Source organism: Chamaea fasciata, unplaced genomic scaffold (genome assembly GCF_029207755.1).
Source record: "Chamaea fasciata isolate MVZ Bird 193981 ecotype frontalis unplaced genomic scaffold, bChaFas1.0.hap1 SCAF_7, whole genome shotgun sequence".
Lineage (NCBI taxonomy): Eukaryota > Metazoa > Chordata > Aves > Passeriformes > Sylviidae > Chamaea > Chamaea fasciata.
In genome coordinates, this window is record NW_027094092.1 from 12,010,289 (window position 1) to 12,036,304 (window position 26,016).

Sequence of the window (26,016 nt, forward strand, 5' to 3'; positions counted from 1 at the left end):
TGCTGCTAAGAAAAGCAAATAAACCTCAGTATTCTGATTTAAATAAAAGTGTCCCCCTCACCTCAACTGGAAACACACTAGTGGTTCACTCTTAGCAGTGTCTGTTCTGAGCAGGAGTATACTCAGACCTGGTAAAAAAGGTTGTGTCATATGTTTAAGAACATACAGTAGCAATGCAAACCAGAAAATTTCCACTCTCTGCTTCCATTAAAAATAAACACAAATTTGGGGAGAATAAAAATATATGATAACCTGGCAAAAAAACATCAAAACCAGAAGTGTCCCCCAGAGTAAAAATCTGAGTGCTGTGACCTAATTTGCAAAGTCTGTGGGTACTTCTTAAGTCAATCAGCTTTAGTTTAGTAGTGTGCCTGACGATTAAATATTCTGAGCCATGGTCTAAGGCAACACAATCACCACACAGATCAGAACTTGTTAGTCATGCCCAGCACCCCTGCAACTCAAATGCCCAGGAAATAGCACACTTGGAGAAAATCTGCCCATTTCAGTTGGAGCTGCTCACATCTGCAGGGTAACGTCCCAGAAAAAATGAATCTTAGTGAGAACTGCTCTGCGGACAAGAGGCAGCATTTAGGTATGAATAGTCCATTCTACACGAGTCAAGTTTGCACTTACATTTTGCTCTTTATACACAAAGAGTTTATTCTTAAAGCATCAGAGCACACTTGGCTTGAGCCATCTTTGCTTCAAAAGCTGAACACTGAAGAAGAACAACTCCAAAGCAAATGTCTTCAGAAAATGCTTTGTGAGGGTTTGGGGAATTTTTTTTTTCCTTCCTATGGTTAGTGTCTGAGAGGAGATAAGAGTGCAGGAAGGAAGAGACAGATGCATGAATGTGTACATACACAATCTATCTCCCAAAGCATGCATGCCTCTGGAAAAAGAAAAATAAATTCCAGAACATTTGAGGACTCTGCGTGGGAAATGCTGCAGAATGCAGTGTACTTTTCACCTCTGAACAGACACTACAAAAACATGAACAATGTGTAACTGACTGTACCACTAAAATTAATATTCTAGTTTGAATGTTGCTATTTCATGCTGGTTTTTAACCACCAAGTAAGTGATTTCCAGAGTTGTACATTATAAAAATGTGAACAGATGGATGTGAGCATTTGCATCTGCCTGGTACCTTAATAATGGCACTGCACTGCAGATGGGGAAGTCACATCCCCGAGAGCCTGCAGAACTCTTGTTCCTTGGGACAAGAGAGAACTTCATTGTTTTATATATATTTTTAGGTTTGGGGTCTTGGATTTTTTTAGGTAACAGAATAGAGCCTAACAGGCTGTGAGGAGAAGACAGACAGAACTAACAAACTCTGCTTAGGCTAGGGCCGAGAGCGAGAATAGGAAATTGAGTGAATGTCCATCAAGCAAGTAGTGAGAACACGAAGGAAGCTTTTGCTACTTACCCTTTTTCTGCATTGCTGTTCTAAGATCTTGCTTGCTTTGCTGTTGTTGGCCAGTGGCCACTTTGTCACCATCATCTTCATCATGGCTAGACTGTCCAACAGTGAGAATCTGCACTTGACTTCCTATCTTCTGAACATCATCTTGAAAAGCAGCTGGGCCATCAATCCCTGTCAGACAGCAGCAAAAGCCTTAGTTGTCATTGTGTCAAGAAGTTACTGAAAAGAGAATTGCTCACTCACAAGAACAGCAGCTTTTCTAGGAATCACAGGTTGGATGTTCACATTCAATAATGTTTCTAGACTTAAACAAGACTAAGCTAGCCTCCAAGGCAAACGTTTTACTTTCCCCATACTGCACTAGAAAATCTCCAGGAGAGGATCAGGATTTCACTGGTGCCCTCCTCACCCCAAAGCACACCTGCCCCATGCACCAGAAACACTAAAAAAAAGCAGAAAAGGAACACACTGGAGAGAACTGACAAAGAAAACAGATAAAATTTTCATAAGGGCACACAGGTGACCCAGGAACAGATGAACCTGAGGTTATGCCATATCCCCAGATAAACACCACTGCTGTCATGAAATACTTCAAAGCTTCAAAAGCCAGGAAAATTCACAAGTAGATCTGGCAGTGTATCCAACAGAGGGGCAGCATGTTAACAAGTCTAAATACACTCTTTGAGTTAGGAAAATCACCACACAGTTAATACATCAGAGTGAAACTATAAGGAAGATATTACATATTCCCTGGAACCTCCAACCTCTTGGGATGCTTAAATCCCTACCAGGCACAGTCCTGAGCAAGCAGCTGTGAGCAGGGATGAGGGACAAGACGGTGCCTAGGGGCACCTCCCAGCCTCAGCCATGCTGTGATCCCGCGGCTCCTGATCACAGCCGCAAAGAAACTATTTACCTCCTTATGGCTGTAAATCACCTCCGAAGGGAGAAAAAGAAAATAAGGGGTGGGGGGGTGTTCTTGCCACAAGCCAACTGCATTTTGTTGCTTCAGGACAGTGAGCTAAAACAGACTGCAAATGTACTCCAGCTCTTAGTTAAGACACAGAGCTGGAATATGTTACTAAATCAGCTATATAAAAATGCACTTCTGCATCTATAAAAATGGTAATATTTTCATGTATAGCTATAATAAATAGCATGAGCTGTATACTGCCGCTGTTGTGAAATTTTTGTTAATAAGCAAGCAACGTTGTGGAGAGTTAGCACTACAAAGAGCTAATTCAGTAAAGGAATATGGTGCCTCTCCCACCAAAGAGAGCTGCATAAACCCTGTGAGAGGAGCTGCAGGGACTGGGATTTCCTTTTGGACTGTGATCTGTAGCAGAAGTCCCCAAGAATGCCATTTCATCCTGCTTTGCCAGCAGCTGTCAACTTGCATTAAAAGACAGCTGGATTATACATTTAGCATGCTTAGCTGTACTTTGCAATATCTGCTGTCACTGCCACTGCAATAGGAAGCATAAGTGGAAAAAAGAGTGGGCCATATCCCCAGGAACAGCGTTGGCTGTGCAACCACCCGATGAGATGCAGTCTGACACTGCAGAGGTGTTAAACTCACAGACTTCAAGACCACAAGGAATTATTGATTCATCTGCATTACACAGACCCTGGCAATTTCTGCACCAAGCCTTCAAATTCTGATTTACTTGCAGCAAAGCTAACAACAACAACAACAAACAGAAAATAAATAATCTGTCCATCCAACCTTGAAGGACTAGATAAAGTCCGTGGAAATGTCTCTGTGACCTTGCTAGGATGACAATTTCATGTCAGCTCTGCATGATACAGAATGAGCACTATCATCTCCTATGCTGCAGGTATAATATGGCAGTGAAAAGAACTGCAGTTTTCTTAAAATTTATCCTAGGAGAAGCACCACTGCAAAGGTGCTCTAGAACAGACGGCAGCTGCTCAGATCCTCTGTGGTATTTTTAACAGCTTTACAATATTAACCATTATCATTAAAGTGACTGCCTATAGATAGGTTCTTACCTTAATAGTCTGAATTTCAGAAGTGTTAAGAATCCATGAGTTTAACAAGATGCCTCATGCATATCATATCTAGCCCCTTATTAAGCACTGGATGATACAAACCTAATTTTGAGAACACTTTGGAGAAGGAACAAAACACCTTAATTTTTCCTCTTCAGAGCAGACACTGATCGGCAGCAAATGAAATGCCTTCAACAGCACTGGAGATTGCACTGAGGCTGCTTTTTTGGATGCCTGCAGAACATCTGCACTCACACCCCATGCTGTCAGGAACATCGTGTCTTATTAGGAGTCAGGACAAAGGCTACATTGGCAGGTCACAGTCTTAGAGAAGAAAAATCAATTTCAGTATTCTGAAGAGTGCATCACTGGTAGATGTGTTATTAAGCGTTAGGAATGGTTCCACTGGTGAGCACATTTAAGGGAATGAAATATGCAGCAAGACAGAGAGGATTAAAAAAAAAAGAGAGATAAAAAAGAACCTCTGCTGCATTGGAACTCTGTAGGTGGTTCATGGCAAATGCAGTATTAACTACATTAACTACTTAATACTTGTGTGTGTGCATAATCTTTGTAGCTATACATGCATGTGTAAAATGGGATTAAATGCAGGCATACTTATATTTTTTCTATATCATGAGGTACAAGTGCATCTTTGTAAGCCATAGTTCAAAAGGCAGCTTTGCCACCACCTACCAAATGTCTGAAAATATTTCCAGGCTCGTGTAACCATGATATTCAAGGTGGATCTCTCCCCCTCTTTGCCTCACTGACTCCTTTTCATCCACTTCCTAGAAAATTGGTTTTCTGTGTAATAAAACAAGCCACTCATCTATAGTTTCTGTGGTTAAGGACACGGTCAAAAGAGGCAAAGAAACTGAGTGGGTTGTGCCAAAAAAGTTTTTATTGCTATGGTCAGCATTTTTTACAGTGGTTCCCAAAAATCAGGTAGGGAAAAAATCTGACAGAGACTGCCTTGAATTCCTGCTAAGAAGAAAGGGGAACATTTGAGAGGCAAATGTGAAAGAGGGCAGAGAAGAAAGAAGATTGGAACAACTCTCAGAATTCCAGTCCCTTCAGAAAATGCCTTTTGGTACACTTTGACATGATCATGTCTCAGATGCAAACCAGAGCTGCCAGAAATTAAAACAAAGCAATACTGGGGAAAAAAAGAAAAGCATCAGTAAATGAGCATTGCTGGCATTTATATCCTCAATATATTCATCAATTCCTGTATTCCCTTAGCACCTAAAATCTTCTAGACAATATTTATAAATAGGCAGCACCAATGTGTTAAAAGCTGGTAATCTAAACTACTGAATGGCAAACAAGATTACATATCAGGAAAGAAAACATAGAAAACAAGTAATTCTGTCCCTGCTTTACAAATGAGGAGCTGCAGGACAGGGACGTTCTTGTTCTCATTTTACAGAGCATTTAAGGCACAAGTTTGATGGATGAAGCTGGGCACACTGCTCACAGACTAGGAATATGATTAAGCCCTTTGCAGATCAGACCTGGAGAGCTGACCAAGCTCAGGCAGGAGGCCTCTGGAAGAGAACACACATCTCCTGAGCTCAGCTACCAGTCTGACAAGGGAGTCATAGCCACGTGGATAACACCCCAGGCTGTGGGTGCAAATGCTGTTCAAGATCTCTGCAGAGCAGCTCTCCCTCCAGCTGAGGGACAGCGGCATGACCCATCAAAGGATGGCTGCTCTGGGGTCAAAGACAGGGGATCCCAGGGAGGTCTGACACCAGAACAAAGTTTCCATCCTTTAGAGAACTTGGCTTAAAGCACATCCTGCTGTCAATATTTTCTAAGCCATTGTACTCCTGCTCTCATAGGGGCTGTGAATCCACTGATAGAGGTTCAAACAACTGCAAAATCATTAAGGGATTTGTTCAGAGGGAAAGGGAACAAATGGAAATTTTTTCTTGAAAGGATATCTAGAGGTGGTTTAGTCCAAACCTCCATTAGACTATTGCTAGCACCAGATCAGGACACTAAAAGCAAGTACTTGAGCACTAAGCTCTACATTCACTTTGATGAAATCTAAAACAGTAAACTGGAACGGTACATTCATAAATCTTTATCCTTAGGAGGTCAAAATTACTTCTTCACAATCAAGTTCATGTGTTGCCAAAGCACAGCCTGAAAGGTTTGTCAGATCTAGAAATAACAGGGCTTTTCTTGGTGGAAATTCACTTATTGTTCCTCCCACCCTTTTTATTTAGTGCCCAAGGAAGCTGAGATAAATCTGCTTTACATGAACTTCCCTCCCCCCAGCAGAAAGGAAGGGCTACAGTGAGAAATGATGCTTCTTACCCAACAACTGCTGCTGCTTTCTGAGCCAGCCAGTGTTAATGTAGCTGCTTGTTACATACGGAAACGGGACAGGATGCACATATCAAAACACTCAGACAGGCGTGAAGGAGAGAGAAGAAACACAGAAGAAGCCAACCAAATGACAACATGGAATAGCCACCCTGGCAGGAAAAGCTCTGTGTGTCACAGCAGCTTCCTGGCTCCCAGAAAGTCAGCAGGAAATTCCCAGTGTACCACTTATATTTAAAAGTGGTATGTAAAAACAGCATAAAAGTGCTGTTTTTTCTGCAAAAAGTATTGTTTATTTTGATATTCTAAACACATCCAGGTTCCTGATTTCACTGACGAAAAAGTAATAATCATTTATGTTGTCCATGGCACTTCAGAGCATGGTCTTCCTGGAATGTACTTACATAGTCTAAGTGCAAGAATTTTGGGAAGAAAAAACAAATCCAACCAACCATCAATAGCTTTTCACAGAATGATTCCTGAATTTTCATATCAGATTTAACTTTGTATTAACTCCTGGCTTCTCTTGCTTTTCTGGAGTTTTTTAAACATTCCATTTTATCTTCCTGATTTGCCCCATTCACTGCACACAGCCAAAAAAAGCACTTTATCCTGTGTATTTATTAACTTCTTTGTAAACCTATGCCTTATCTTAGGGGGAAAACCCCACCAAACAAAGTAATGACTCCACTATTACCTCTAATACTTCCATGAATCTCCCTTTTTTAAAGAATCATCAAGATATTTGATAGCCAAAGATGCTCTGGTTTTGTAATATTATGTAGGGTGCATATTTTTCACAGGTTTCTGCTGCAAATACTTTCCACTAATTTGCATGATTTTTCTGTTGAACCACCTAGTGATGCTGTCCACTGGGTTCACTGCTATCCTGAATCACCCCAATCTGCCACAAATCAAACCAGAATTTGATCCACCATCTCCATTTGAAAGACAACCATTGCACATGTGCATTTGTTACATCTGGGGCTTTCTTTTTTTTTCTTTTTTTTTTTTTTTCCCCAATACTGAATATTATTGCAAGCAATAAACTGTGAGACTGAAGCTTTCAGAAATACCAGTTTAATGAGCTAAGCTACTACAAAATGTCATCAATTTACTGCAGTTCCAGGCTCTGTCCCACAAAAATTATGGCTCTTTTTAAAAATAGGCACAGTGCACACTGCATACTGCCATTAAGAAATACCAGTAATAATTACAGATTTAGAAAAAATTGCTGAATACCATGTTACCCTTCACAGAATTACAAAGTGCACTGACATGAGCAGTTAGCTACATTCCTTTTCCTATGCCAGTGTAACCTCATTAAACCTGATATTTCTCTCACGTTTGTCTTCAGCACATTGTTCTGATCACAGCTTCATCACTCTTCAAGCCACTTAAAAAAGCATTACACATCTAAAACCAGAGTGCAGTCATTACACTACAGCTTCAACAGCTACTCATGTATAATTCAACAATTTTTTTGCTCTGAATTAGCTTCTTATTCATAGAATCTGCTCTAAGTGTTCTTTTTTCTTAAAACACAAAGAGCTGCGCTATGCTTAGAAAGGGAAGGTCCACTATAGCTAAATACTAACAAAAACCTTTAAAATGCTATTTTGGCATGTTAAGTGCACTCACTCCTCAGCATTCATCCTTCTCATTTACAGGACATACAAAGGTTACACTCAGAGAGGAGACAAACCTGAAGCAATTGCAAAGCTAAAAGCAGAACCTAAAATTTCCCAAGATTTGCTCTAATTACCAATTAACTCCCTCCAACAAAATCTCTAGTGCTAAAACATGGCATAAAACCCCTTCCCCTTCATCCATTTCCATAGTCAGATCTGAACTTATTAGCAAATCCATTCAATACTGTTATTAAAAAAAAAAAATCTTTTCTTAACACTCACATTTATTTTTAAAAGTAACTGAAAATTAATACAAGTTCCACTACAGGGTTCTGTTAACCACTTGCATTTTCTTCATTCCTAAGTTCAAAATTACCTATGTCTGTAGTGGATTTATCAGCAAAATCCCTCTGGAAATTTAAAGATGCATTTGGTTTTACCTCTACATCCAATGAAAAAATATTTTGCACCTTTGATAAGGATGGAAAACTAGAAATCCAGTCATAATCCTCCCAAGTTTACAACACTGTCAAAGGTAAAACACATATTATTCCAAGGGTGAAATGACACATGAATGAACAGCTAAATCCCAGCGTACAGAAAAAGCAGACAAGTTGGATGAGGTGCTATGTGTATGCCCTGAACATAGCTTGACTGACTTTTATTGGCTTCCAATCATCAACATGAACTTCAGAAGAGGAGATACTCAGCATTTCCTTTGCTGTAATTGATGTGTTATTGATGAATAACATGTCCACTCTCTGAAAACTTGGAACTGATGGGCATATGCTGAAGGCCAGGGAAGAGCTCTCACAGCAGAGCAGGATGAGCAACAAGAATTGGAGCAGAGGCTGAGGTTTCTAGAGCTAAAAATATTAGTTCCCAGCACATAGAACAGTGTCAGCATGCCAAAGTTCTCAGTCTACACAAAGTGACTTTACTTTTACTGACACGACTTGCTCTTATTAACAAAGGCCAACATTTGCCTGCTTCAGGGATTTTTCAGAAGATGAGTAAAATTATAACTGGCATGTGAGGAAAAATACTAGGTGTTACCTGCTGTGGGATAATAAAGAAACTGTGCAGCACAATATCTTCAGTTCTGAATACAATACAGACACAGGCATGTCAAAAGAGGTATTACATGAGATAAAACAGAGCCTCAAGGCTATGCCGTAACCATGATTTAAGTATTAGCTCACATAATACTAGCTCCCTTACAAGTTTTCTTTTAAACCAGCAAAAGAATTTTTACTCTTCAGCAAGATGTACTTCAAAACAAAATTTGGCATTTGCATTACTAAGCTGGAATGTCATTACTTTTTACATTAAACTGGGAAACGTTCGCTCTCTGTTCATTTATTTTGCCAATAATCTTCCCATTCAGTTAATTTTACCTTTGACACACACCATCTTTTCTCAAATATATGAATAGCCTTTAGCTCAGGGCCAGGCTCTAAAGCCTGTATAACCTAGAGCTTCCCTTGCAGCCAGAAGAACTACAGACAGAGAGATGCTGTAGATTCAGATCTCAAGAACTAAGCTGCAATACACTAAGGATTTTACTAAGGTAGGCTCAAGTCCTGCAAAATCCCTACAGATAAGCCCCAATACTTTGACCTCAATAATTAACCTTATTAGCCACTGCTATCTTTGAAGTGACTTGTCAAGGATATACATTACTTTCTCACTGAAGCAACGGTGGAGAAACTGTTGGACATGCACAAGACAGGAACACAGTACAGCCCAGGCAGGACAGTGTTACAGTGGCCTTATTCAAGAACTGCAAATTACTGGAAAGTTATTTCATTTCATTAGTCATTCAGCACCAATCAAAAAGTAACTGTATGTGGTACAACAGCCTCCCTTTTACTGTGAGTATATATATATACATATATGTATATATAAATAAAATTTAAAGTAGCACATTACTTCTTCCACCTAGCCCAAATTGTAAATCTAAGAGTGGCAATGTCATTTCTACCTACTCTTTTCGTCATTACCAGTAGTGCATTTTTTCCATCTGCTTAACCACACACAAAGGCATTGCAGAAAACTTTTCACACAAACACCTCCCATTTGTCAGCCAGGTGGGACAAAGCAACACAAGTAACAACTTGAAAAACCCCTCTGAGGATGTTATCTCAGTGTTGTTGAATTGATTTTCAAAATGTCTCCTTAATCTCTGATTTGTATAGTTTAAACCTCACTCAGAGTCTGGACAAAAGCAGCTGCAATTTAAGGCTGCTTCTCCAAACAAGATCAGTTTCAGATAATCTAAAAAAGCACACTCTCTTAAGATGGTTCTCTTTTTTTTGGCCACAGCAGGAAAACACCATCATCTTTCCTTCAGAACTTTCTTCTTCCTCTGCACAAACACTGAACAAACACTCTCCTCTGGAAAAGACTCCATGTATAAATTTTTTGACTCCAAGGCTGTAACATGCCCAGACACGACCAAGTCACATGCATTTTCCAACCTCAGAAAAACATCAGGAAATTACTTTTAGACAATTTTCAGATTTTCAAACAAATTATATTAAAAACAAGAGAGAGAATTGACAGCAAAATAATGAATTTAACATCTGACATGCAGCTGCATGCAGCTAACCTTTGTGTTTCCCTTTTTTCTCCTTTCTGGTGCTGCTACTCTGACAGCTCGCAGCTGCTGCCTTGGTTTTTTTAGTTGGTTTCGGAGCTTGGGCGTCCACTACCACCTTTACATCTTCCTGTTCAGCCTCCTGCACTGCTTCAGAGAGTCAGGGTACCCCACCAAAAAAAAGAAAATAAACAGAGAGAGAAGAGAGAAACAAAGAGAGAGAGGAGAGAATGAATTGAGAACTTTGCAAAGGCATAAAAGAGAAAGCAAACATAGCAGAGTTTGGTATTTCAGACAATTCATGCAGTGAGGAAACCCAAGTAAGCCAGAATTTGCAAAAGCTACAGTAAAAATCCGAAAGTGTTAGGTTAGCTAAGATATATTTCCTTACATTTTTCTTCCACTCAATAATATATCAACTCCTAACTTTCAGTCCAAAAGTGACATCAGAATATTACTGTGTTACTAAGCTATTGTAGAAAGCATTTTTCCTCATAGTAAAGCTGTGCCAGAAGGATCATCAGCAGTGGCAGCATGAAGGCAGAAAAATTTTATTTTGACTTTGTAGCATCCATGCTTAAAGCTGCGTCCCAGCTCTCTAAACATGGAATCAACTGAAGGTTACTTTCAAAGCACATCTTGCACAATTGTGTAACACAGCATGATGAGTAGATTGGCCATGCATTTTACGGTGAAACTATACCCAAGCTGAATTTAAAAACTCTGCCTACTTTGTAGCATACACAAATTAATTAATTCCTTGGAAGGACTCGCTACAAAATATGCATGGCATCAAGTGTGAATGCCAGCATAATTCATGCAGTGTTCCTTGTTTTCAAAGTAAAAAGAGGCTTTATCATTTTCCTAAAAGTACAACCCGCTTTGAGGTCAATATTTGAATCTCTGAAAGCAACACATGCCATAACTCTTTCCTCTGGCTAGACCAAACCTTGAAGTGAGATAAATATCCCAATTGCCCTCGTGAACTGCATAAAGAAACTGTCAAACTTCCCACCCCAAGCTATAGGTGGGCACTAAGAGATTTTGGGGTTGGCTGCTGATCACTGGTAAGTGCTAAGCCCCACTGGCTTCATGTGGTGACCATGGTTTCTCTCCCTGGCACATGCACATCCACCCTTTCTTTTTCCCAAAACTAAAGTACTTTCTTTAAAACAAAAAAAAAAAAAAAAAAAAAAAAAAAGTCCACCAAGGACCATTACAGGAAAGAACTGGTTGCCCTAAAATTACTTCAAAAATATCCAGACAAACTTCTTAAACGCCCAAAAGACTAAATGATTCTCAATGACGTGTGGACTGACACTGTTCTCTCTCTGAAGGGGAAAATTCTCCCTAAGCTTCTGCTCTGTGAAGCAACTTTCCTCTTCAGCAAATCCTTCAAGCGCACAAGAACAGAAATAGAAACACCAGGGAGATTCTCAGAGGAGAAAGATGAAACAGATTTAGTCATGTCTGTGTAGACTGCAGCTCCCAAACCCGCTGCTACCCTCCCCAGCACAGCAATCTGTTATGAGTAGCACTGCATTCACAACACAGCAGGCACCTGAGGCACTCAGGAAACACATGCTCCTCTTCTCATTGTGCAGGGAAAGGGTTCCAGTTCTACAGAGAATATACATTAAATTATTAGAGGAGAGACTTAAAGCCCAAAGAAACAGCTTGTCACCACCCCATTTTTCATGCCTGTCTCTGTCAAACACTAAGCACAGGACTGCAATCCCTTTGCTGAGTGGAAAGCAGCACTGGAAATGAGTAGGACAAAATCAAAGGAGCAAGTGCACAGGGAAAATGGCACATAAAAGACAGTACACTGGGTCCTGCCTCCATGGGCATGGCAGCCTCAGACTAAGCAGGGAGCCAGAGTCAGCTCCCCACAGTCTTAAAACAGGTGTGATTTGCCAACCCAGCACCCTTGCTATATTTGTACCTCAGTCTCTCTTTCAAAACTAGGCTGTGTTCTTTTAATTGTTTTGAAGACAATAATCCATGTTATAATTAAATTCTGTACTTTACAAATGACCTATACCAAATGGCCAGACAGTTCTCTAAATCATTTTAAATCTGGCTGTATTTGTTCACTCAGACGCAGCACCTTTACTTGGTCTAAAGCAATGATCAATCAGCAAAGGATGAGACTTTCTGACATTACTAATTGCAAAGTTAAAGATTTATCTTCTCTATCTTGCCAGCCATTCTTTGATCTTTCAAGTAAAGCTCTGAAGTTTTTTTAGTTACTTTTGCCTCAAAACTTCAAGCAAGAAATATCTGATTTTAAGTTCAGTGAGGGAGCTCCAAAGGACGGAGAAGGGAATATTTCCATTGCTTTACTCTATGAGGCAGAGAACAGGATTTCAGCCCAGTAGCCATTCTGAGCATTATAACTTGGCTGCTGTCTGTGGTAAATGGGCCTTTCAGACACAAGCGATGGAGGCTGCAAAATAAGATTTAAATCATAAAGATAATGACACTGTGCCTGGGTTCATGAAAGGAATTGGCACAGAATGTCCTGTTTCTAAAGGATACATTTCTGAGCATTACCACTACATTTAAAGTACTACCTCTATCATAATTGCAAATGTAATCCCAACATGCCATCTCCACCACAAAACCCCCTCATTCTTAGCTTTTAGCTATTTGGTAAATAGCAGACCTCAGCTAAGGCTCACCCACTCCCTCATGTTTTCTCTGGTGCTGTCTGCAGACACCAAAGAAAGTTTGCTTTCTGTACAAATTCAGTTCAGGGCAGTTGGTTATATCCTTGCACTTAGGCAAGCTCCTGTCAACAGGCCAGCCAGGATTTGGAACCTTGCAGCCTGCAAACCCAAAGGGACAGGTCTGTGAGCCTCTCCTGCTCAGTCGGTCGTCCAGCAGGCTTGGATGTGGAGCAAAGTGAAAAATCCTGTTTTCTGTTTCCAGTGCTTTCTCCTGCCCTGGAGAGTTGGAAGAAGGACCATTTCTAAGCTCTGTGCACTCATTTGCTCTGCAGCTGGCCATTAGCATGTGCAGCTTTGAACTTCTCCAACCAGCATTCCTTCCAGGCTGCCTTTGTGGAGATGAAGCAAGTCAGAGAGGCAGTGTTTATCCCCAGCCATGTTGCCAGGGGATCAAATGTCTTCCCCTCTGCCCTCCACTGCATCTTTGGATCATTATCTAACAGACTGACAAAAATTTCCCTTCTCAGCAGGATGGAAACCTTGAGGTTAACTCTAGCCTACATTTTCCACAGGCTCTAGATAGCCCCATAAAACAATTTACAGTTCCCTGCAAGAAAGCCTGAATAAGGAAAATGGGATAAACTGGCTCCCTAAATAATATTCACTGATACAACAATGTGATTATGTCCTTCACTGGACATCAAAAAGTTAAAAACAATTTATTTATCCTCTGGTGCTGCCTATCATTGAGAACCTTTAATGCAGCTACATCGGGATGAAATTTCAAAGACTGTCACTCCAAAATGCATTAATTTCAGTACAGCTACCCATTTAGGCAGCTTTAAAAATCCTTACTGACATTATCGTAAATAGTAGGAGTCTAGATTTGAAAATCTATCCTGATACTTCATATGCCCCACCCCAGATTATTAAAATCTTCCCTTAAAAAACCCCGAGATTTTCCTTTTCCATAAAAATTTTTTGTTTGTACTAGAATTTGCATTCAGACAAGAAAAAATGGAGACGCAGGTGCTGTAGTGAGTCAGCATTCCAAACAGAAAAATCCACTGCACTCTCAGACCTGGTATTTCATACTAGTTTGAACTTAATAAATCGTAAAAAATAGTTTTGAGATAAATGCCAAGCTTACGAATAAAACAACTACATTACTTTAATTTCAGTATTATTCATCCATGTTCATGAAATCAAATACTGACTGCTAACCTCAACAGAGTATTTAAAAAGTACTTTTCAGGAGACAGAAAGGAGCACAGATTGTAATATTAGTTCAGAAAAGAAAAGAACAGTCTCTGTTAACATCATCCAGGTGAGTATGGAAGGGCTTTGTCAAGGCAGACAAGGGCAGTGTCCCAGCTTTGCCTTGCACCACCAATGACCTAACTCGGAAAAGGGGAAAAACAGAAACCTCTCCATGAACCAGCTGTGTGATGGACAACACTCCAGGTTACAGGGATAAACTGCAATGCACATTTAAATAAAAGGATGCAGTTTGTAAGCATGTGAGTAAACTTGGATGCAGAAAAAAGTTCTTTTTCAATTCTGTAAATTACCCACATATATTTATATGAGTGAATGAAAACGTAAAACATGTCTTTCCATCTGGCCTTCATGATGAGAAGTTCACACAGGAAATAAGTTTCAAAGTAGCATGAATGAAAATGCAGATTTCTTGTTGCCATTTGTATGACCATATTTCTTGATATGAGTGCTTGCACACTCTTATGATCTTAGAGGAAGAAAAAAATCTATGAATCATAACTTACCAATCTCTATCACATAAAAATGCCATCTGCTAAAAAAAAGATGCATTTGATCAGTACATTATGTGAAGAATGAAGTAAATGAAAAATCACAAAAAGGAAAAACAATTCTAAAATTGTGCAGTCTGTCTGGAAAACACTTTAAGTAGAAAGAGGCTAAACCAGACAATGAGGTATGTGAGGCAAGTATAAGGCAAATCCTATACAAGACAAGTTTTCATTCTATTTTCCAACATCCTCTCAACAATAAAAGTGAAACCCAGATTGAGTACCATGCAAAGAATGATCAACTACAGTTCAGACAGGGTGTACCTTAACAACTCAGTGTGAACTGGTTGTCCTTTTCTTTCCTGTTGCCTGAGATGCTCTTGTGTTTCCCCGTAAGAATGGCTTGTTGCTTTTCTTTGTCAAGTTCTAGTCTTAGTCAATCTTCCTGGTTATTTGGGCTATCGTTTACTACTAGTTTATTTAATCAACTTAGATTCTGAATTGGTCTAGTATTTCTACAGTCATTTGAAAGACACTGGAGTCTATCAGAAATATTCTGAAGATGGGCAAACCCAAGATATTTTACAGTGCAGTGAAGTATTTTTATTAGTTTTACATAGACCACACAAATAGTTAAATACAAGGACCTGAATTAGGACAAGGACTTTGGTGTGTTAGTTACTGTTTAATCACATGCAAAGATCTGATTCCTGCTTCAAAATGCTTATAATCAAAGGCATTACTCCTCCAGCTAGTAACTTACAGTCAGATTCCAGATTCCCCAAACCTTATTGCCAATAAATTCCCTAAGGCTCTTTGCATTTTATACCTCTAACAGTGATGTGCTGACCAGGCTGATGTTGCAAACCTGAAAATACTCAGAAGTGAAATGGGATGGGTTTTTTTAGTGCTCCAAAAAAAAAAAGAACCAATGTACCTGGGAACTTGGTGCTGCTTAAGGACATTATTAAAAGCTCATTGGTCTAAGAGTTCCTCAGAGAGAACAAGGGAAGGAATTAAATAAAAGATTCTTCTTAACCCCCATGTACCTGCTGCTTGATCCTGGGGAGGGGGAAGGCAAAGGAAGCATGTGAAATGGAGAGTTGATAGAAATGAACTAGACTTTGGGAAAGCAGACAACTAATGAGGGAAGCTAAAATGATCTATGAAAAACCCATGCCAAGAAGATTAAAGACAGTGATAAATTACATAATTACTTTGTGATACTGGAGTCTTGAGGGCATGACTAGGGTTTAATTGCCCTGAGCCTCCCTGGGGGGTTCCACCCACAACCTGCCCATGGGCTTTCTTCCCGCTGAGCCCCGGGCTGTGCTGTAGGTGCTGTTTCCCAGCCTGTCTCCTGGGAGCATCCTGGCACTGCAGGCAGCTCATCTGCCCAGCGGAGATATGTGCACTGCAGCATCTCCTTTCCACCCTGCCTGGTACCCTGGAGGGCCCCTGGCTCATCCCTTGCCATGTCTGGGACTGCAGGGAATCCTGCTGGCAGCTCTGCCTGCCCTGCTTGCAGCCTTTGGGATGGGACTCTACCTGCCAGGGCATTTTCTGGGCTGGGGGCACCCCCAACTCCTGGCTCCTGAGATACTCCCCAGGGCAGAAAACAACTAAATGTGAAGTAGTAACTGAAAGTAAATACACTTGAAGTGGGACAATAAAGGAAAGAGAAGGGAGTTTCTCAGGCTATTTCCTCTAAATTTTCCTCTCAAATCGTTCAGTACCAAGAGCCACAAAAAGAACTGTGAAACACTTGCTACCCACTGCCCTCTGCCCCTTGCTGCTGGGTTAGTTTGTTTATTTTGGAAGTGCACTGGTGCAGTAAGGACTGCTGACAAATCAAAAAGATGCTTTAAAGATTAAGGTGAAGAGATTGTAGCTGAAATAAAGATTTCAGAATATATGCTTATTGGAAGTTCAGTATTTTGTCCACATGATGTTTGGAGCGCTGCCTGATCTCTCAGTATTAACAGCCCCTTGCAAAGAACATTCCTCGCTATCTTGAAAAAATAAACAAGTACCTACTCATTCCAAGGTCAGTGAAAAACAGGGATGGAGAGACACTCTTCTGATGAACAGGCAAATAAATGATTTTTTAAATGAATAGTTAAGTGATGTCATCTTTTAAAGCTGACAGCTTCGGATACTCATCAGAAAACTCTCTTCATCATTCATGGTAAATAGCAGAATGACACGTCAAATTTAACAATCCAAAGCCATGAATTGTCATCAGAGGTCTGTTTAACACACCACACAACCATCACATCTAGATGTGCTGCCAAATGTCAAAGCAGAAAAGTAAAAAAGTCATTCTGCCTTTTTACACATGGTTAATCTAAATCGCTAAATTGGAAGTTGCAATGAAAATTACTTTGAGAGTATCTAATTGAAAACATTTTTAATTTCAAGTCTTATAAAAAAAAAAGGCACAGCTGCAACAAAGTATGGCAATATTAATGAAAGCATATCTGGCACTCATTCAAATCTCTGCCTTCCCCAGTGCTGTGGAAAGAAAAATCACTCCCCAATGGAAATTCACCATTTTCACAGAAGTAAAATCTCTGTAAAAATGGGCTTTCAGCATTTGCATTAAATGTAATTAAATAATGTAATTAAATTGTTGCAGTAATTAGTGTATCTCTGCATGCTATTTGGCTCCAAGAATGCTCAGTATTTGCAATCCAGATTGAAAAGAACTGTATTTCTAGCAGAATTTTGCAATGTCAAATCGAGCTAAAACGTTTGTTCAGGTTTTCAACAAATGTCACAAAATAAGTTGAAATACATGAAAACAAGCAAGCAGATGTAACTGCGACATATTACAGAATGGCAAGTAAAATTTTAAAGAAACTTCAAACTTACAGGTAGCAATGTGTCCTTATGAAGGACACTTCATGAATTGAAAATAAACCAGAACACATGAAGAAAAGACAATGTAAGTGATCTCTCCTACAAAGAAGGATTAAATTTCTTCCGGTGAATGAATGCCTTTGTTGTCTTTTATATAGAATTTAAATTCAATAGCAATACAAGAAGTTGCTACGGGTTCCTTGCGTGGCTGTTTATAATGATGAAATAGCAGTTGAGCTGTGTTTGGCACTGTGAGAGAGAGGCTTTATTGTCAATAATACCAACTAGAGCCAGGGAACAACATCATGGAACCCAGTGGAAGGATACCTAGTCCTTGAAATGGCAGGCAGAAATATAGGGCCTAATTCTAACTACCTGGTCTACAGATGCTGATGACTCTGTTACCACTGGCCAAATCTAACTCACTGTAGGCCAGAGTGCCAAGGAGTTTTTATCTCAAGTTGGTCTTTTCAGCCTAATTCATCTCTGTTCCCACAGATAACTTTTGCTGCTATTAGTTAATTAGGCCTTATGTCAACAACAAAAGGGTTTAAAAAAGATACACTACATGCAAGTCATTTACAAGCTACAGTATCTATAAAAGAAGACTTTTATCTGTAGGTGAAATATGGGCACAAGTGAGAAGAAATGTTCTGTGTGGAGACTTGCACAAGGTGGATTCTGCAGAGCCACTTCCTCACTGGAAGGGCACCCAACTCCTTAAAAGTCTCATGGCACCCAGAGGAATTGCTAGCAACACTTGGTAGGGAACATAAATACCAGTTTGTCCTACCAATGGGTCATTTCTCTGCCTTGAAGTCAAAAAAATTATGGTGTTTCTGGCACTACACAATTAGCTTAACTAGCAAAATATGGTGTTCTACTCTATCTACCCACAAGTAGCTCACCAGGCTGATGTCCTATTCCAGAACAAGAATGAGTGACTTTATACTCCAGGCTCTGGTATTTATTCCGGAATTAAATGAGTTTTTACTGCAGAGTAGAGTTGCCCATGAGGGAACCATTGCAGCACAGATAATGGCATCAGAATAAGCAGTGGCAGTGTATGAATTTCCCAGCACAGATAATGGCATCAGAATAAGCAATGGCAGTGTATGAAGGAGAATTTCCCAGCACAGAAAGCCCAGCATCTGAGAATTGCTGAGATGTTATCTCTGACCTACTTTGCTCAAAGTACCATAGAGATATCCCCACACAGGCATCCAATTATTTGTTGAAATCAACAAGTACTTTTGTGCTACACAGAATTAGTACAAGCTAAAAGGGAGAGTAGAGAAGGATGATAGGTGGAAAGAAGTGTTCTTTCTGTAGCATTTGCTTGCACAGGAATTGATCTCACAAACGTGCTCATCCAAGCAGTGTAGTTCATTCAACAGAGCACCAACTCCCATCAAAGAGTCATTCTTAACTCGGAATCAGCATGCCCATAACAGCAACAAATGAACGGAAAAGAGCAGAATAGTTCTTTAGAAACAGCCCAGCTGTCTCATGCATCCCACTCTGCCACATACAAATGTTTTCATTGAAGGGGGGAAAAAAACCTGCCAGCCCTGAAGCTCAATGCCACAGTTAAAAATGGCCATCAGATCCCAAAATGTACCCTGCAAACTGGGGAGCTGGAGACACTAAGCACATCCCCAGAGAAGGCCACACCAAAAAAGGACACTTCTAAAGTTCTTACAGTGTTTTCAAAAGCAGTGTGCCTAACAAAGGATTTTACAAGGCAATAAAACACCCTGCTAGGTAATTAAATTCTTCTAAGCTGGCTCTTGCAAACTGCATGGTTTATTACACGGAGAGCTGTCCCAAGGGATTAACAAATGTCATGTTGAATATGAGAAAAATTATATTGCTTTGCTTCTCTGAAACCTTGTGAAACATTAAAAGGGGTTGAGAGACAAATTTAGAACAAATTTGATTTAGAGAGAATAAATCCTAAGTATTCCAGTGAATGGGGTGGTACCATATGACAGGAAGGGTCACTTTTACCTTAAGAGCACAGTTAATCTCACTTATAGTGAGAAAGTCCACTCTGGTGCCAACTGGTGTAAAATTCAGCTCAGTTAGTGCATATATGAAATTTGTTAGCAATTATGGGATCATAATGTCTTTTTCTTTGATTTGTAAAAATTAAAACCTTGTTTGACTGACAACGTAGGGGGTTTAATAAACAGCTCCATCTCTCTACTCTAAGATATTATTTCTTAGAACAGCTCTGTACCTTTAATAAACTCTTGAGTGTAAGAGGAAAAAGAGAAAATGTCTGGTTTTTTCTGATTAAAAAATAAACAAACTAAATGTTTGTGCTAAAACAATTTTTTTCGTTTAGACTGGAAAGAAATTCAGTTTAATCTTTAAAAATTACATCGCAGACCCTGAGAAACAGACAGTAAAGAGAAATATTACTAATGTTTTAATACTTATTAGAAAAAAAAATACTTATTTGAAAAAATAATTCTCCATCTGAAACTACTTATGGCATCCTATCTGCTTGCAGAAACAAGTTTTAAAAGGCCCATTATTACCAAAACCTCAACATTTAAACAATGCAATTTCCAGATTCTAACAGTAAATTCTGTAGCTGTAATCAGCTAAAAATTTTCACCAATTGCTAACCAGGAAGAAAAGACTCTGAAACCTGCACTTCTCAGAGCAGGATTTGTTAGTCCACTAAATACCCACCTTGTTTTTGTGGAAAAATAAGACCGCCATGTGAAAATAAAACAACACGGGAAAAAAAAAAGTACACCACCTGGAGTAAAACTGACAGAAATTTGAACTGAAAGCTGGGTTAAGTTTTTGTTTGTATAAGAATAGGATACTGGTTGGTCCTTTTTTTTTTTTTTTTTTTTTTTTTTTAACAGAGTAAGATTCACTAAGGTATCTTAAGATTTAAAGTGCAAACCTCAAAACCTAAATACCCTGCCACTTAACACCATTCCCAACCAGAAAGCTGCCAACTGCATTCCCAATCAGTATCAGTAGATTTCAGCTCCTGTCCCACAAACTCATCAATAATCAGGGAAGGAAGCCTTTTGCTGTTGAAGCTTATGAATCCCTTAGTTTTATTCAACTTAAGTTGAATGACTTACATTCAACTTAATGATCTGCAAAACAAGAAAACTGGAAAATCACTGTTCTCTATATATCTTGGAGGTGTTATCAACTTGGAAAGATATCTACAAGAGTCAAATTTTGGACAAGGATTACTCAAGCTGCCAAATCCTGAGGAAAAGTATGCCCATACCATCTTTAGAGGGCCAAAAGCATTGGCTGTATGAGGACAGAACTAAACAATGCCTGGTTTCCTTAGGGTTTATTTCTGATTATTAAGGTCTTTGAAAAGAAATGGCATTACAATTTTTATTCCCCTGTGGGTATGACACCAGAAGCGACTCTGTCTCTACTGGATCCTGTGATCTTTAATAAGTGGTGACATCATACAAGTTTGAAATGTTCTTCTCTACCTGTTTTAATGGACTTTGCAGAAACATGAAATTGAAATTTGAATTAATTTGAAATTACTATATTCAGTCCTAGCTGAATTTAGTTAATAGGTTTCAACTTTATCATTACCCCTGCCAGGCTTAAGCAAAACTACATGCAGAAGAATAATCAGAGCAGAACTCATCAGCTTTACTTAGTAGGAACCAAGGCTGGAGACACTCAAAGAGTCATAGCAGAAGAGACAAGCTGTCTTTTTCCCAGTTCAGCACTGAAACGGCAGCTAGGCACCTTGCTCCCTCTTGCTGGGCTTTTGGAACAATTTCAAGTTCTGATGGTTTTATCCCCAAACACAAGTGAAGGACATCAATGAGTTACTAAAACAGGCAAAACAAGAGCCTTTGCTCTCACAGGCATAAAATGAGCACCCCACCATGACTCCCAGCAAATACAGCTGCAGGAGGTGCCATTCTGTACCATGATAGATGGTGCTGCTGTTGCTGTTGAGATAGGATTCCACCAGTGGGGCCTGCTCCTCCGAGTGTTTGGTCCTGCGCGTCCGTGCCCGGCTGTCCACGTTGGACTGGACCATCAGCGGCTCCTGGCGCTTTTTTTTCTGCTTCTGTTCCAGCAGTGCTCTCTGGAGAAAAGCACAGAGAAAAACATCTGTTACTGGACTCCAAACAGCAGCAACCCACCACGGAAAACAAGGGTCAGCTTTACACCTTCCCCAGCTTTACAGCGGCAGCAGTTGGCAAGTGAGAGGTTGGGATGTCGGGTTACAGGAAATCTTTCCAAAAAACCACAACCAACCCACTGCTGAAACACCTTCTGCTGAAACCAGCAAATAATTAAAACACATCTTCCTGAGCGGCCCACCAGCTGTCAGAGCTTGCTTGGAAATAACCCTTGGGAAAACAACAGTGTGAGGATACTGGCTGCGAAGCAACGGGAGGGTAAGCAAGGGCATGAGGCAGAGATGCCAATTTCAGTTTCTGTAAATTAAAAGCAGGTAATTGCAAACTAGAATCGAGTGATAATACTGGACATGAGCCTAATTTAGCAGCTATAATAGATGAACTTTAATTACACATTTAAATTTCTCAGCTAGACCTGCTGAAAACCAAAACCTTTGGCACCCAGCATCACCATAGGGACTTTATTTGAGCCCTCTTCCAGAACCTCAGAGAAGTGAACTGTTAATTTTATTTTTCTATTACCTTACCATTTCCTTGCTTCTGTAGAGTGATACTTTAGCTTCTAGAAAGGAGATGCAATAAAACTGAGGAATAAAAATGGAGAGTGAGCTCTTTCAGCTCCCTAAGTTGTGTTAACACCTCAACATGACTCCAGCATAATCAGAATTAAGTACAGGATTATGGCATAAATAGTACTTGAATTTGAAAATGAGATGCTGGTAGACATGCAAGCTGATTAAACAGTAGCGACAGAAAAGGATAAAATTAAACTCACAAGGTTTAACTATGAAAATGACAACGGTTTTTGAGAAGGGGACCACAGAAATCAAAGTAAAAGCAGAAACCTCAACTCCCATTAAAACCTGGTAACACAATTCCCTCAGATTTCAGGCATGGGGTTCTGACTCCCTTGTACAAGTCATGTAGGAATACTGTCAGAAAACAGGCAACATAAGCACACAGTGCCACTAGGTTACAGCCACAAGAGCTAAACCCACTGAATAAAAACTTTGTGGTTAACCTCTGTTGGCTGGTGTGACTGTTCCATCAGTGGGGTAACAAACACATTGTACAACAGCTTGAAACAAGTCCAAGGCAGTGGGTATCACTCAAACCACAGTCAGAAGACAAATTTTAATGGAAGTTCGACTTGTGAGTTTATTTCAGCCTCCACAGATCTCTCTTCTGCATTCCCCAGTCAGAGGATGCAATTTTCTATCAATTATCGGTGTTTTCACTACTCCAGGATTCAGACTTCAGGGAGCAAGAAGGTCCTCCTCCAAAATCTTACCTGTCTGTCAAGCTTCTGCTGACGCAGGCTGCTCCCCTCATCATCCAGAACACTGCAAAGACAAAGAGTACATAATTGGAACAAATTTATCACTCAAAACAACACCTAGCAGTACCCAGTGGAGGGAACTCTCACAGGAGTTATCCATACAAAACTCCCACTATGTTCCATGGAAGTAAAAACTTGGCTTCAGAGGATTTAAATGCAGTCCACAAAAAATTGAAAAACTCTGGCTCACACAAACTTCAACAAAAATATATAATCAGGCGGCTGACTAAGAAATGCAAAATCCACTGTCTACAGCTTCGTTTCTTTTCCACTCTCTTCTAATGCAAAACAACAATGTATGCAGCAGTGAAATTGAAAATTTGCATATAAAGCCTAGAAAAAGGGAGGAGCATAGGTGAACTGCTTAGCAACTCAGCAGTATTTAAAATTATGGTAGGAAAATTAACCACCTGATGTTTTACACACTGAATACCACAATTTATTCCTGAATATCTGAGAAGTCACATCCTTCAGTGTCTAGAGATAGGCAAGATAAACAGCACTGCTCAGTGCCATATTTCTCTCTGCTAATTGTTGCTTGTTGGAGACTAGCTCCTGTGCATTCAATCATCTTCATTAATTAGATATTAAAGACTGGCATTGAAATCAAAAAGCTATTTTTGCGAAGTATTTTATCAAACTACTGACTAGGCTTTATTTTTCTGGAGAACAAAGGTCTCTATTGTAAGAACACTATAGTTAAACATTGAACACAGATAATTAAATCTTTTAAATAGTACTATGTCATCTACAAGGAAAATAGTGCTATAGAACAAAAACAATAGCCTCTTACGAGAAAAATTCATTTTCTCCTACAATACACTTCTATAAAATGTTCGTCCCTTCTATCACTTTTAACAATCAAAAAGTGCAGAAAAAAAGATACAGGACAAACAAACCTGGATTCTGACCTACATAGAAAACAACAGTATTGCCACGGAAATTGCATAAAAAATGTGAATGTATTCATGTATTAATTCACAGTCTTTAGGAGACAGCAACACTGTAGCAGAGTTAGACAGAACGGCTAATAAAGGCATGTGGAATGCCACCTTTCCAATGCCAGCATTATCAAACACCTATAATTAAGCATTTCTGGCAGCATCAGCCTTTCACAATTTCTCTTAGGTTATATGCTGCAAAAGGCTGATGTTCCACAGATTGATACTGTGCTGTTCAAATACTTCAGGTATGAAATTACCATCTCTTGTAGAAGTAATGCATTACCCATAGCCCACAAAAAAGATTAAAGAAAAAAAGCCTTCACACTCATAAAAATGTTCTGCTTTACACCAAGCCTTCTTCATTTTATAAATTACAGAAGTTGCAAAAGGAAGACACACATTCCTCCATGGTATACAATATCAGGTTTGCAAAAGAGTGGTTCACTACGACTGCAGCAATATTAGCTGCACTGCCAGAAAATGCAACTACCCTAATGGAGATTTTCAGCCAAACAATTGAGTAATAGATGCCTAAGTGTAAAGTTTCAGGCTCAGTGGCCTGAACAAATCCTCCTCATTTCAGATAATACTTGAAAAAAAGCCAAAACCATGTAATGATGCTAATAGACACCCCAAGAACTGTAGAAGCAGCTATGCAAATACCATCCTAGCATCCATGTCCTGGCAATGACATACTGCATGGAACAAGGGGGCAGGAAGATGTCATGTGCCTGAGTGGGAAGCCACAACAAGGCAAATTCAGGTTCAGGCCACAGCTCCTTTATGTCTCTTAATGCCCAGAAGTAGCATGGCAAACGTGGCAGTTTAAATAACACCCAACAGCAAACCCCAGGCAGAGAATGGTGTGATTTGCATTCAGCATTCCAGGAATGCAAAGCAACTATCAGATACACCAGAGGACTGCCAAAAAAAAAAAAATAAAACCCTATCCAAAAACTATGGATGTTGGAATGCTAAAACACCTCTCCACATTGCCCTTCTTACTGCAAGACTTTTTTTTTTTTTTTTTTGAAAGCTTCTGAATATATGCAATCAAAGCTGAGACCGAGAGCAGCGTGCCTTGAAAACCAGATGACAACGTCATCTGGAGCTTCCAGCTCCCTCCATTATCCCACTTCATATTTTATAAAGTTCTGAGTAGCTTTCCACAACCTTTTTTAGGCATGTATTAATGACAAGCCTTGCACTTAACGTTGAAGAAATAAAACTGAATTCCAGCTTTCTTCACCAACACCAAGAGGTTGCTTCAACAATCCTCTCTCCCTTCAGGATGCTGGAGTGGTATGAGAATGCCTTGCCCCCACCAGCCAGCCACACCACTCTTCTGAATCCTTCACAGGATAATGTTAAAAAAGACTTTATTAGCACCAACTCTATCTATTTTAACAGTTACTCAGTTCCAGTATCACTGGAAAGCTGCAGTTCTGTCCTTTCATGGTGTCTAATAACACTTACGCAACTCCAAATGCAAAAAAGGGTTCAATTTAGCTTATATATTCTTCTGCTACAACAACAGAGCACTCCAGTTTCAGGCTGCACTTTGTCAGTGTTTTCTGCAGAGCTACTGGACCTTGGAGTTCCTCAGCAGCAGCCAACATTTCACGTTCCCCAATTTCCAATGGACAAAGTCTCCTGAAACTGGGTGACTTCCAAGATATTCTATCAAGGGAAGTCAGGGTTTAAATACATGCATGCCTAAATAAATAAGTAAATAAATAAATAATATCAGCTCTGTTTCCATAGCAATTCCATCAGGCCCTCGCTCTTGCTCCCTGGAAAAACATCTGCAGAGGACTCTGAGATGAAGCGTGTAAGTGCCACGGACCCTTTTTTGCACACTTCAGTGAGTCCTTGTAGGAGGATTTAGCAGATCATCTCACCACAGCATCTGGCAGTCTGTGCATTCTGTCAGATGCTCCAGGGTCCAAGACCTGAAATCCAGTTCTGGATTTCTGCCTTTTATTTTTTTGGAAAACGCAAAAGTGTATGAGCTGTGAGAAGCCTTTGCCCTTCCTGGTCTTTCAAAAAAAGCAGGAATCAGTTGCTCATCCCTTTGGAAGGGCCGTGCGCATGGTGAGGACCCAACTTGTCCTTGTTTTTTTGTTGCACTCTGGTCCAAATAACTGGGATGATCAGAAACTAAAGGCCCAATACAGCAGAAAAACTGACTGAAAGATGGCAGGAAGTAGCCTCAGAGAGAGAGAGAGGCTGTTAGAACAATTCTGCCCACGTGT

General features: G+C 39.8%; 1 protein-coding gene across 10 annotated transcripts in view; it reads right to left on the reverse strand.

Annotated features, from left to right (window-relative positions):
- The window catches only part of TUB (TUB bipartite transcription factor), a 139,010-nt gene that overhangs the window by 18,022 nt on the left and 94,972 nt on the right, over nt 1-26,016 (reverse strand). For 5 of the 10 annotated variants that reach the window (XM_066187580.1, XM_066187584.1, XM_066187578.1 and 2 more), the window contains 4 exons: nt 22,770-22,821; nt 21,258-21,420; nt 10,025-10,162; nt 1,436-1,603 (listed from right to left, as the gene is read on the reverse strand). In XM_066187580.1, coding sequence (XP_066043677.1) covers nt 1,436-1,603; nt 10,025-10,162; nt 21,258-21,420; nt 22,770-22,821 — 521 coding nt within the window. The remainder of the gene's footprint in view (nt 1-1,435; nt 1,604-10,024; nt 10,163-21,257; nt 21,421-22,769; nt 22,822-26,016) is intronic. The other 5 variants (XM_066187587.1, XM_066187588.1, XM_066187586.1 and 2 more) reach the window with 2 other exon arrangements.